Source organism: Carcharodon carcharias, chromosome 18 (assembly GCF_017639515.1).
Source record: "Carcharodon carcharias isolate sCarCar2 chromosome 18, sCarCar2.pri, whole genome shotgun sequence".
Taxonomy (NCBI): Eukaryota; Metazoa; Chordata; class Chondrichthyes; order Lamniformes; family Lamnidae; genus Carcharodon; species Carcharodon carcharias.
The window spans coordinates 26,227,404-26,239,766 of record NC_054484.1 but is presented as its reverse complement, the minus strand read 5'-3'; the positions used below and the strand labels follow the sequence as shown (position 1 = coordinate 26,239,766).

The window sequence follows — 12,363 nt, the reverse complement described above, 5'->3', positions numbered from 1 at the left end:
AGGTCCAAAACAATAGTAAAATGATGACCTGGTGAAATTTCTTAACACCAAAGATGATGACAGGCCTTCTTTTTCTATATCTGAGTATTCCTTTTCCACTGTGTTGAGTGTTCTTGATACATATCCAGTCAACCTTTCTGAGCCATTGTCCATTTGATGGGAGAGCACTGCTTCCACTATGTAGGGTGATGCATCACATGCCAAAAGTAACTCTTTTCTTTGGCCAAACTGTACCGAGGGCTTGAGCTGGTAATGACTCACTAAGTCATCAAAACTTTTCGAATCTGGGGCATGGGGTGCCATCAAACTTTGAATCAATCCACAGGTCTTACTCCCACACGTGGATGAGAGGATCGCTCACCTCTTCTCCTCCACAATGTCGTTAGCTTGGATAAAGAACACAAGGTGTTCAACATAACGAGACCAATCATCTATGGTTGGGTTGAAGGATCAATTCTTCCACACTGCGGCATACTTCTAGGGGACTGCTTCGATGATTAGGACAGAAATTCTACTCAGTTACTGTGCAAAGAACAGCCCGATTTTGGTTCACTTGATTTCCTTCCTCACTTTTTCTTGCTTTTCTTCCCACCCTTCCTTGCTTTTTCCTCATCGTTAGTTTGTTGGATCCTGGTCACTTGTTTAGTTGGACTAATGGATCCGAGTTGCACGCTTGTTTCGAGATGGCCAAGTTGGTATCATAGAGTAGATCAGCAGATGGTTCTTACGTAGAACACATTCTATTTATTCACAAAGGAACTCAGCAGCTACACTTGTGTGCTTACAACTCAAACACTGTCTCTGCATTACAGACTCTAACTCAAGACTATCCTGCTGACTACTAAGGTAGCCCACCATACTCTGCTATTAAATACTACGGTCATGTGATCTTCCATTATACATCCTCCTTAAAGGTATATTACACATCAGATTACCACAGAAAGGGATCATTTTGTCATTTTTTTTCATGTTTTCCTACCCCCTCCAATGTATCCTTCAACCTACTGAACAAGCAGTCGATGATGATTCCTTCCGAATGCTTTGTTGGTGCCTTTGCTGGAGTTACTATTGGCCAATGTCAGTTGAGGAGTAATATAGTGGGAGGGAGGGAATACTTTTTGAAACTGAGGGGAAAAATAAATCCAAACCTCAAAGAAGTAGAATATCATTTAATTGATAACAAGTGCAATTAAGGAGAATGATTAGGGGGAAAATATCTGCTGGTGAATAAAGGATGCAGGGCAATTCTCTTTAAAACTACTTCTGTGCATTGTATGTGATTTTCATCTTGCCATCTCCACAGGGCCTTAACCAATGCCCATCAAAAAAATGCTTTGTAATACATAAAGTTAATGTGAATGAAGTGTGTGTCTCTCAATGGTGCCTTTACATAGTTGTGTTTTATTGGAACTTTTTTTTTGGCCTGGATCACCAGATTTCAGTGTCTGCTGGTCTCAGGCCCGTCAATTTGCAAAACAAAAATGTAATTTGCAGCAATATGTGCAGACATTTCCATTATTTTTGGGTTTGACTTCATTGTGTCTTCGTTGTGATGGTGCTGAGATGCTACTGTAGCCCTTAAAGGATTAACGTAATGTTATTTTCTTTGTTTGCCATTGGTTCACTTTGCTGGGTAATTGTTGTCTCAAGATAGCAACCCAAAAATTATTGGTCCATGACGCTAAAACAGTGATAATGGCAACGCTGCCAAATGTTCACTCTTTGCACTTAGCTGCTTCTACTCAACAAATTCCATTTTATGCAACATCTGTTTTTAGTTATTCAATCCCTAAACCAGGTAAAGTAAGATCTCTGTTTGTGCTTCCCCTCCCTAGCGGGAGGGGGGGTCGTGTTCAGTCCCTATTTAATGTCTCCCTCCCATGAAAATAAATTTGGAGGAATTTTCCAGCAGGAACTGTAGGCAAATCGATTATATTTACGTAAATGCAGCCAATAAATCCATTTTATGTATATAATTCTTTCTTTCTGTTTAATTGCAATGTTTTACTCCATGGATCTGTCTTCAGAAGGTATGACCGGCTTGTTATCTCACTGTTTCTATTTAATTCGAAAGATCCCACAATGGAGAATGATAGCTCATTAAGAGAGAAAATGTAGATGGGGCTGGTGGGTGGGGGTGGAGGTTTGGTGGTCAGTGGAAGCTATTGTCAGAAGGGCTATTTTGAGATGCTACTTTAGCTCACGGTTGATTTATCCTTTTTGATATGTGCACTAGTACTATTATTAATGCCTTTTTTAATGTGTACCTTGGGTAACAGGGTGGATAGGTGGAGACAATGGGTGAGGAAAGCAGAGCAATGTTGAATCAAGGAGAGGATTGTAGATAAATAGTCAGGAGTTTTGTGTGAATTATTTTTGGAGATAAAAGGAGCATTTCTGCTGAATTTCCAGTGCACAATTTGTGTTGGATGTAACCCACAATGTAGCTGTTGGCGAAAATGTTTTGTATAAATTATCGTCTTCAGTGGATTAATTTTAAATATTCACCTTATGTCTTCAGGAGCTGTATTCTGAAATTCAGACCCAGTATCTTCCACAAATGCTGTGTCATATTGTTCAAGCTTTGATGGAGCACATGGAAAGCCTGAGTCTGCAAGAGCTCACAAAGAGCCTGAAGATGTGCTATAAGACACTTGGCAAAATTCAGTTGCCTGCAGAATTCATGGACACAGAGGCACGGAGGAGTGCACAAGAAACTGAGCTAGATGGCCGAAGACCAGCTGAGGTAAGGTTGTGATGTTGAAGAGGTGGTCACATTAGCCAAGCCCACAGTTCCATCTCAGGTCTCTGCAAGTTAGCCAATCTCAGCCAGAGTGTTAAAAGGGCTGCACTGTATTTGGTGTCAGTGCCGTTGTTACGGACAGGAGGGAAAAAACAAGTATCCGTTTAGGTTCCTTTGTTTGATTGGTGTCCAAAGACTCATGACTAAAATCGTTCTCTTGCTCTCTGCCTACAATCCAATTTCAGCCTCTATATTTCAAATGTTTATCCGCTTTTCTCTTTAAAAGTTGCAATGACTTCTCCCTTAAATATAGTCTCCACGGGGGAAAGAGAGTCACATTTCAACAACTCTCATCATAAATAAGTTTACCTTAATACCTCACCTCTCCCTTAATAAGATTTTTAAGTGAATAACCCCTGGTCTTTATATTCAAGAATTCTAGAAGTTCCTTCTTCAACAATGTCGCTACCGCAGTTCCCCCAGACTCTATCCACAGCCCCTTCTTCCTTCTTCCCTACATGCTGCCACTTGATCACATCATCCACAGTAATGGAGTCACATTCTTTTGTATGCTTTCACAGTTCTACCTTTATGGCACTGCTCAAAATCTTTCATGTTATTACACAGCCTGTCCTGACACCAAGCCTTGGATATGAGTCATATCTTCCTCCAAGTCAATATGAAGAAAGAGAGAGAGAGAGAGAACCTGAATGACCCTGGGATGTTAAGGAGCCTTCAGAGCCAATGAAGTGTAGTCACTGGTGTAATGTAGGGAGATGTGGATCTAAATATGTTGTGTAACTCCACACACCGCCCCGAGTTCAAAACCTATTGTTCTGCAGAACTCATTCGGCAGATTTCTTGTGTTTGTTCAGTAGTGTTAACCAGTGCTAACTTCACGTTCAATTATGAATTTAGACAAAAGTGTCTTCTGGATGATTCTCATGTTTGTTTTCTAATCGGGATTCTTCCCCGCCCTGAGTTCCTTTTCTATAATGCATGCGAGGCTTGATCAATCCGTTCTGCTAACTTTTAAGTTCACGGTGTATTAAAGGCTCTGTATAAGTGAATGCTTTGCCAAAATACAAAATCTGAGCGTGTATATCTTTGTTTAATACTGACAACCAATGCTTATTAATGGCAAATTTTCAGAGCCCCTCACGGGAGGAAACCAGTGAAACCGTATCTGATGCAGAGCACAGCCCGGAAGAGGGAGCAGATTCAATCTTCCCTTCACTGCGATCTGAAGACAGTGGAATTGGATTGAGTGCCATGTTGTCAGAGAGGCCTCAGGACCAGAGCAGCCGACGAATATCTTCCGACTACACCGGTGTGTGGAAGAGCAGTGGCAGCATTCAAGTGTCCGTGCAGAATACACAGCAGCTCCTGGCGCATTTTACGTTAAAATACATCTTCGGGACGAGTTGCCAGGCACAGGGTGTTGCGGGGGAGGATGAGAAGATGGGCACCAAGGGGGGAAAGAAGGCGTGGGACAAAAAGCAGATCACCGTGCCGCAGTTCAAACAAATGCTGTCTGATTTCTTCACGGTCCGCACGCCAACGTCGAAACAGAAGAAGCGGCAGCGAGGTTTCTTCATGCAGTTTGATGGCGAGAAGCGTGTGAAGGGCGAAGAGGAATGGGATGTCGATCACATGCTGCAAGAAGTGGACGAGTTGACAGAGGATTGCAGGCTGGCATTCGCCGCCACCTGCCAGCTTCTGTTGGAATGTAGCAGTTTTCCCATGTATCTGTCTTTCAAAGAGATTGAAACATTTTACTTGTCTGCATTCCAGGATGTTGGTAAGCTAGTGTGAGAGTGCCCCCCCCCCCCCACCGCCCTTCTCCGTTTTCTACCCCTCTTTCCCCTGCCCCCCGCCCTTCTAATCACAGCACATCTCAAGGCATTTATTCCTGCAAGTTTGTGCCTCAGGGGCACCAAGTGCCCTCCCATATTGTGCTACGATGCCCTTCATGTTTGGCCCCTGAAAATTGAGTGTTGCTAGGTTACTGGACTCTGCTGAAATAAAGACCAAGTCCAACCCTGTCCTTTGCCACTTTTAAAGGGCAGGCACTAGTTTATGATGAAATGTGGAAACCCTGAATAATTTTTCTCCTCCTTGGCCCAGGCACACTGAGGCCAATTGCAGCTTTTCTCCCCCGTGTCCCATGCTCCCACCCCTCCCTGTATGGCTGTCATGGTGGGAACTGAACCTGGCAATCTTAGTTGGGTGGCTCAGATGCGTTCTTCGCAACTAACTCTGCTTTTAGTGGGCCCTGCTTTAAATGTTTTATTGCCCTCTCCCTTCCTGGGCTATTTGAGCTGATCTTGACCCTTACCATTGACACTGAAGAAGATTGAGGGATTGAACCAAAGAAAACCCTGCACCCTGCTGTCACCATAATTACATTTTGGTACAAATAATATTCTTTTGGTAGTTGGTGCACTAAAGCAACATTCTGTTATTAAGGTTTCTTTGTTAATGAGCTGCATCTGATATGGCAATCAATCTCTGCTTGAATCCTTCAGGTGATGGTGATGGTTTCCTTCCTCTCTGGCTGAAGTCGCTGATGACTTTATCTTGCTGTATCAGTGACTGCCATGTACAAAATGTAGCAATATCTACCTTGCTGGAAATGATTAACCACTCTCACTCATTGGCGCTCGTTATCGAAGACAAAGTCAAGCGGTACAAAAGCTCTGAATACAGAGCATTCCTTGGGAAGTTGCAGATGATGACTTTACCACCCATTACACCAGCAACATTGAAGCTTATGGCTGAGAGAACCAATTTTTATCAGGTACATTACTTGGGCAGTGTTATTTCACACATTTGTTGTAGTAATTCTGCTCACCTGTGACAAGCTTATATACAAATTTTAGTTATAAAGAATCTATGGAGTGGCGTACCATATGGGTGAAGGATTGATGGGTACAGTCCATCAATGAGTGATTACTGGGGAAACAATGAAAAATTGAGTTTCAAGTTTCACACTTTATTTTTTCACTACAAATTATTTTTGTCAAAAACATCATGCTAACAACTTGCAAGTGTAAACTTACTTTTGAGAAGTTCTTGAATCATGGATACACTGGAGACATATCAAAGCTGAGGAATTCTTCTGTGTGTCCTATTCCCACATCACTGCAAACAAGCCCTGCGTATAGTTGCCAGTAGGTGGTGGATCAGCCTATTCATGACTTTTTTTCCTCTTTCCGGGGAAGAAAAATCTTTCTCTCACTATCTCTTTCCACACACGGAAAGCACACCAGCAACTGATAAAATCAGAGATTCCAGTTCATGGAATTATTACACGTGTACAGATCGCTTTCCCCATTACACTTTGTTCATAACACTCCTAATTATAAAACTGCCTACCCTCCGAACTATTGTGAATAATACATGTGTATAAAACCCTGCTTTCCTTTGCCTCTAGGGCATTCTTTAAGTGAATCACTAAATATTACAGACCAGAAGCCCATTCAGTGCATTATCTGTGCTGGGTCTCTGAAAGTAGCTATCCATTTAGTTCCATAGCTGTGTTGATTGTGTAGCCTTAATACTTCCAGGACATCTTATGAATACATACTTTTTAAATGTGTGTTTTTAAATATGGGTTAAATCTCATGTTTAGTATTCAATAAAGATATCTGTTTTAAAATATATCTGTATTAATTTTCTCAACAGAGAGTTGCACATGTGTTATGGAACCAACTCAATAAGGAGAGCAGGGAGCACCACATCACTTCTGTTGAACTCTTTTATAAATTGCACTGCCTTGCTCCGGCTGCTAACATTTGCGAGGACATTATTTGCCAGGCCTTGCTTCACAAGGATAAAGTGAGCTTCCTTTTATTTTTTTCGATCGTTACTGTATCGTTCCCCTTAAACAGAGTGAGTAAATGAAACCAACCTTTGAGTAGGTACTAATATTCAAGATCAAAAATGAGTCACGTTGTGACAAAGAACTTCTTGTTAAAAAAAATGTATTAGCCTATCTTTTTCTGTTTATGTAGTTGTTCAGAGACTGACAACAGAATCTATTGTACTATAATTAGGTTACTAAGAACAGTGACATTTAAAAACCAATTCAACCAATTACATTTAATTTCTGTCTGATTGAACGTTGAATGGGCATTATTCCAAAGCTATCTGAGTGATAAGTTATTTACTGGAGAATTAGTACAAATTTTATCCCCAGTTTTATTTGCTTCTTTAATTCTTGCAATATAAATGTTGAGTTCACAAGGAAACCTTTTGGGAGTAGGAAGGTCTGCTGTTGGTCTCAGCTGACTAGTTCAGTTGTTCCTCCTATTAAGCAATGCTAGCATTAGTTCATTTATTCTACCAGAGTTCAGAAGTGTGTATATTTTTTTGGCTGCAGTTGCTGAGGTTTCACTGTTTGTTACTTGGCACAGTTTCACTTCCTTTTTTTATCAAACATTTCTTGCAGATTTATTGAGTTTGTACTAGGAATTGTAATATTGACCGTTCCTAGTCTACAGATTCATGTTTGTAAATCTACAAACATATGGATAGAAAAAACATACAACTTAGGAACAGGCGTAGGCCATTCAGCCCCTTGAGTCTGCCCTGCCATTCGATAAGATCATGGCTGATTGTGGCTTTAATTCCACCTTCTTCCCATCACCTCTAACCCCTGATGTGCTTTAACTCCCTTATTAGTCAAGAATCTATCTACCTCTGCCTTAAAAAGTATTCAATGACCCTGCCTCCACTCTTCTCTGTGGAAGAAAGCTCCACAGACTCAAGACACTCAGAAAACATTTCTTCTTGTCTCCATCTTATTTTTGAACTGTATCCCCCAATTCTAGTCTCTCCCACAAGGAGAAACATCCTTTCAGCATCTGCCCTGTCAAGTCCCCTTCGGATCTTACATATTTCAATGGGATCATCTCTCATTCTTCTAAACTCCAGTGGCTACAGGCCCAACCTGTCCAACCTTTCCTCAAAACTCCCACATTCCAGGAATTAGTGGAGTGAACCTTCTCTGAACTGCTAATGTAATTTTGTTTGTTTGTTAATTAAGGAGACCAAAACTGAACACAGTGCTGCAGATGTGGTCTCACCAATGCCCTGTACATCTATAGCAAAATATCCCTATTTTTATATTCCATTCCTCTTGCAATAAGCAACAACATTTCAGGAAGGTGGTGGCTTAGTGCTCATGTCGCTAGATCAGTAATCCCGGGCTAATGCTCTTGGAACATGGGTTCAAATCCCACCATGGCAGCTGGTGGAATTTAAATTGTTAATTTAATCTGGAATTGAAAACAAGTCTCATGGTGACCATGAAGCCATCATCGATTTGTCGTAAAAACCCAACTAGTTCACTAATGCGCTTTTAGGGAAGGAAATCTGCCATCCTTACCTAGTCTGGCCTACACGTGATTCCAGACCCACAGCAATGTGGTTGACTCTTTAATCCTCTGGAATGGCCTAGCAAGCCACTCAGTTCAAGGGCAGTTGGGGATGGGCAACAATTGCTAGCCTAGCCAGTGATGCCCACATCCCATCAAAGAATTAAAAAAAAAATCCATTTGCCTTCCTAACCGCTTGACGTATTGCATTCTAACTTTTTGTGATTTGTGTACCAGGACTCCCTGTTCCCTTTGTACCACAGAATTCTGCAGTCACTCCATTTAAATAATATATTGTTTTTCTATTCTTCCTGCCAAAGTGGACAAGTTCACATTTTCCTACATTATACTTCGTCTGCCAAACTTTTGCTCACTCACTTAACCTATCTATATGCCTTTGCAGACTCCTTATGTCCCCCTCTCAGCTTACTTTCCCATATATCTTTATGTCATTAGCAATTTTAGCAACCATCTATTCAGTCTCTTCATTAAAAGAGATTGTTAATAGTTGAGGCCCAGTACAGATCCCTGTGGCACTCCACTCATTACCTGCCAACCTGAAAATGACTCATTTATGCCTACTTTGTTTCCTTCATTGAAACATTAAAGATCCTGAGGAGACTTGACGGGGTGGATGTGGAGAGGATGTTTTCCCTTGTGGGGGAACCTAGAACTAGAGGCCACTGTATAAAAATAAGGGGGCGTCCATTTAAAACTGAGATGAGGCGAAATTTTTTTCTGAAGGTTATGAGTCTTTGGAACTCTCTTCCTGAAAAGGCGGTGGAAGCAGAGTCTTTGGATATTTTTAAGGCAGAGGTGGATAGATTCTTGGTAAGCAAGGGGATGATATGTTATCGGGGATAGGTGGGATGCAGATTTCAGGTTACTGTCCGATCAGCTGTGATATTAATTGGCGGAGCAGGATCGAGGGGCCTAATGGCCTACTCCTGCTCCTTATTCATATGTTCCTGCTAGCTAACCAATCCTCTATCTACCTGGGGTTTTCTTTCATAAAGAAGTAAAAGGATTTCTCAGCTGTTAATATTTGAATACAATCCAGTTTAGAATTCCTCATTAAACGAAAGCAGAAGACTTTTTTTCTACAGTAATGATCAGCGAATAGAGGGAAATGCAACCTTGCAATGCATCTTTATGTAATATGGCAGGTTGTTATTTAGGGAGAAAAATCTGTCCTTGTATATACCGAGGTATATTCTGGCTTCTCGGGCAGACTTGTTCGATCTTCTTTTCGTGTTTGGCAGCTGTACCTGAACCCCAAGTGCTGGAATTTCTTCCCTAAACATCTTTGCTTCTCTACATGCCGTCTCCATTAAGGCAGTACTTAAAACTTACCTCTTTAGCCAAGCTTTCGGTCACCTGTCCTAGTATCTCCTTTTATGGCTTCATGCCAAATTTTGTTTGATGAAGCTCCTGTGAAATGCCTTGGGGTATTTACTATATTATAAGTGCTATATAATTACAAGTTGTGATTGTAGCCCGTGCTTGTACGTCCCTGTTTACATAATGGAATCATTAACATATCCTCCTGGCTTGAATTACATATAACCATGGGAAATCAAGCTGAAAGCGCGTCAAAGGACAGAGGGATACTGATTTGTGATTCTCATTTTGAAGTCCCCATTCTTGTACTGTAATGGAGAGTGGGCATTGGTTATTTTTCCGTAGCAAGCAAGGCTAGTTGTGCTTCATCGTGCTGCCCTTCCCCTTGATGAAATCAAAGTTCCCTTTTTTGTTTGAAAAAATTGTTTTCTTCATTTCTCATCATTTTCACATCAGAAGTCTGGCAGAGTCCTTGGCTTATATCCATTCCATTCTGAAACCAGCCAGTGCACAAAATTGTCCTTCTGCCTTCTCCCCTCGCTTGATGTAGGAAGACTCCTTTGATTAAAATCAGGTCTCGGTCAGGAATTATCCCCGAAATGTGAGAAATTCATTCTATTCTGCAAAAGCCATCATCTCACAGACAACATGCTGATGAGGACCAGTTTGGATCCACGCTTGGGCCTTTTGTTTCAGGAATATTCTGCCTCCACGATGCTAATGATGGGCTCAAAGAGGGACTCTGAAAATTCCATATTCCAACCCTGAAAACTGTAACTAGATGGGAGCAAAATGCAATGGTCTATCTCCTCTAAATCATTGGTGTACTACCCTAGACTTGCTCTTCACACTTGTAATCTTACACCGCTGCCAAAATCTTCAGTTGATTAGGTAATGCATTCTGCAGAATCAAATGTTTCATAGGTTCGGAAACTGCCAATCCTGAATTCCTGGGTCAAAAATGAAATCCAGATGCTCCTGTTATTGAACAAAGCTAACTCATTCGCCTTTGATTTTATTCTTCTCTCACAGGGAATCCGACTGGAAGCGCTCTTTAGGTTCTCTGTATTGTGGCATTTTACACGGGACATTCAAAGCAACAGAACATCCTTCTGCACTCGTTCATTTGATAGGTAATGTCATAATCTAGAAATTTCAAAGAGTACATTTCCTTTTTAAAGGGAAAATGTTCCTGTGGGTATTGTCAGGGTGGGTTGGAAAGGCAATTGGCAGCTTTGCATCAACATCGTTAGGAAATAAAAAGGAAAACTAAGCCAGCAATGAGTTGGAGCGGGAGGGGTGTGCTACAGTCGGGTTTGGTGGTGTAAGACTTAGCAGTGAAAGTTTGGTCACAGTCCTTCCTCACTAGCCAGTGACTCATACTGGAAAAGGTGTTGTGTCAAGATATTGGAGAAGGACAGGATTAGGGGGGAGGTGGTGGCATAGCGGTAATGCCAATGGACTGTACCCTGGAGGCCCAACCTAATGCTCTGGGGACAAGAGTTCAAATCCCATCATTGCATTCAATTAATAAATCCAGAATTGAAAGCTAGTCTCAATAATGGTGACTACGAAACAACCATTTGATTGTTGTAAAAACCTGTCTGGATCACTAATCCCCTTTAGGGAAGGAACTCTGCTGTCCTTAACTGGCTTGGCCTACCAGCAATGTGGTTGACTCTTAAACGTCCCCTGAAATGACTAAGTAAGCCATGCAGTTCAAGGGTAATGAGGAAATTGCAATAAATGCTGGTGGTGGTTCAGGCAGTCTGAATTGCTGTGACAACATGCATATTTTGCATGCATGTTGTGGTTTAGAGCAATGGATAGCGATGATAGAGGTTCCAATGTTCGTTCCATCATATGGCTGACCAGGAATCTCTCCCGCTCTTACCGCCTGCCATTGGCATACGTTGAAAGGATTTGCAGGTTGACACTCAACTTGTTAGGCTGCATTATGCTCTCTCATTCCTCAGCTATCAAGTCCTGGGGTGGGACTTGAACCTGGAGCTTCTGGCTTAGAGGCAGGGTCACGACTCACTCTGTCACAAGACCTCCCCCAGCAAAGTAAGCCGCTCCATTTTTTTGAAAGTAATTTCTGGGGATGTTTATGTCACTGACAAGGCCAGCATTTCATGCCCATCCCTAACTGCCTTTGAGAAGGTGGTGGCGAGTTGCTGGCTTGACCCGCTGCAGTCCACCTGGTGTAGGCGCACCCACAGTGCTGATGGAAATATTTACTCTGTGCTTTTTAAACCCCTGTGTAACCTCATGGTGTCTGTTTAATCCTTCTGTTCAGGAGCCTCTTTGTGGTGTTGGACAGCCTGAACTGTTCTGATGGAGCGATTGGGGCAGCAGCACAGGGTTGGCTTGTCCGTGCCCTCTCCTTGAATGATGTTGCTCGAATTCTAGAACCGGTCTTCCTGCTGCTTCTCAACCCAAAGACACAACGCACGTCCATCCTGTGCCTGAAAAAGAAAGTACTGGGAGGTAATACCAAATATTGCATTTGTGGAGTGAAAAACCACATTTACTCTATCTTAAGATTAGTAAAAAATATAATGGAGAATGAGCTATGCTAACTTATGAGACTCTGCCTTTCTTCATCAGGGATGATCTCATAGTCTTCAAGATTATGAAAAGGTAGACATGGACAAGATATTTCCACTTGCAGATAAGACCAGAATTGGAAGTGTGAAGCATAAGATAGTCACTAATAATTCCAACAGGGAATTCGAGCAAAGTTTTGTTTGCCGGTGAGCAGTTTAGAATGTGGAATACGCTGAGGAGAGCAGCATAGATGCATTTAAGGCGAAGCTAGATAAGCACACTAGGAAGAAAGGTATAGATGGTATGTTGATGGATTTAGATGAAGAGAGATGAGGAGGATGTTCTTGT

The 12,363-nt window shown here is 41.8% G+C and overlaps 1 protein-coding gene across 6 annotated transcripts in view; it reads left to right on the top strand.

Moving 5' to 3' along the window:
- The window catches only part of dop1b (DOP1 leucine zipper like protein B), a 133,230-nt gene that overhangs the window by 72,489 nt on the left and 48,378 nt on the right, over nucleotides 1-12,363 (top strand). For 5 of the 6 annotated variants that reach the window (XR_005945888.1, XM_041211835.1, XM_041211834.1 and 2 more), the window contains 6 exons: nucleotides 2,522-2,746; nucleotides 3,896-4,544; nucleotides 5,272-5,543; nucleotides 6,431-6,583; nucleotides 10,498-10,598; nucleotides 11,765-11,955. Coding sequence is in view for 5 of the 6 variants with exons in the window: in XM_041211835.1 (XP_041067769.1) it covers nucleotides 2,522-2,746; nucleotides 3,896-4,544; nucleotides 5,272-5,543; nucleotides 6,431-6,583; nucleotides 10,498-10,598; nucleotides 11,765-11,955 (1,591 nt within the window). In the remaining variant the exon portion in view is untranslated. The remainder of the gene's footprint in view (nucleotides 1-2,521; nucleotides 2,747-3,895; nucleotides 4,545-5,271; nucleotides 5,544-6,430; nucleotides 6,584-10,497; nucleotides 10,599-11,764; nucleotides 11,956-12,363) is intronic. The other variant, XM_041211836.1, reaches the window with a different exon arrangement.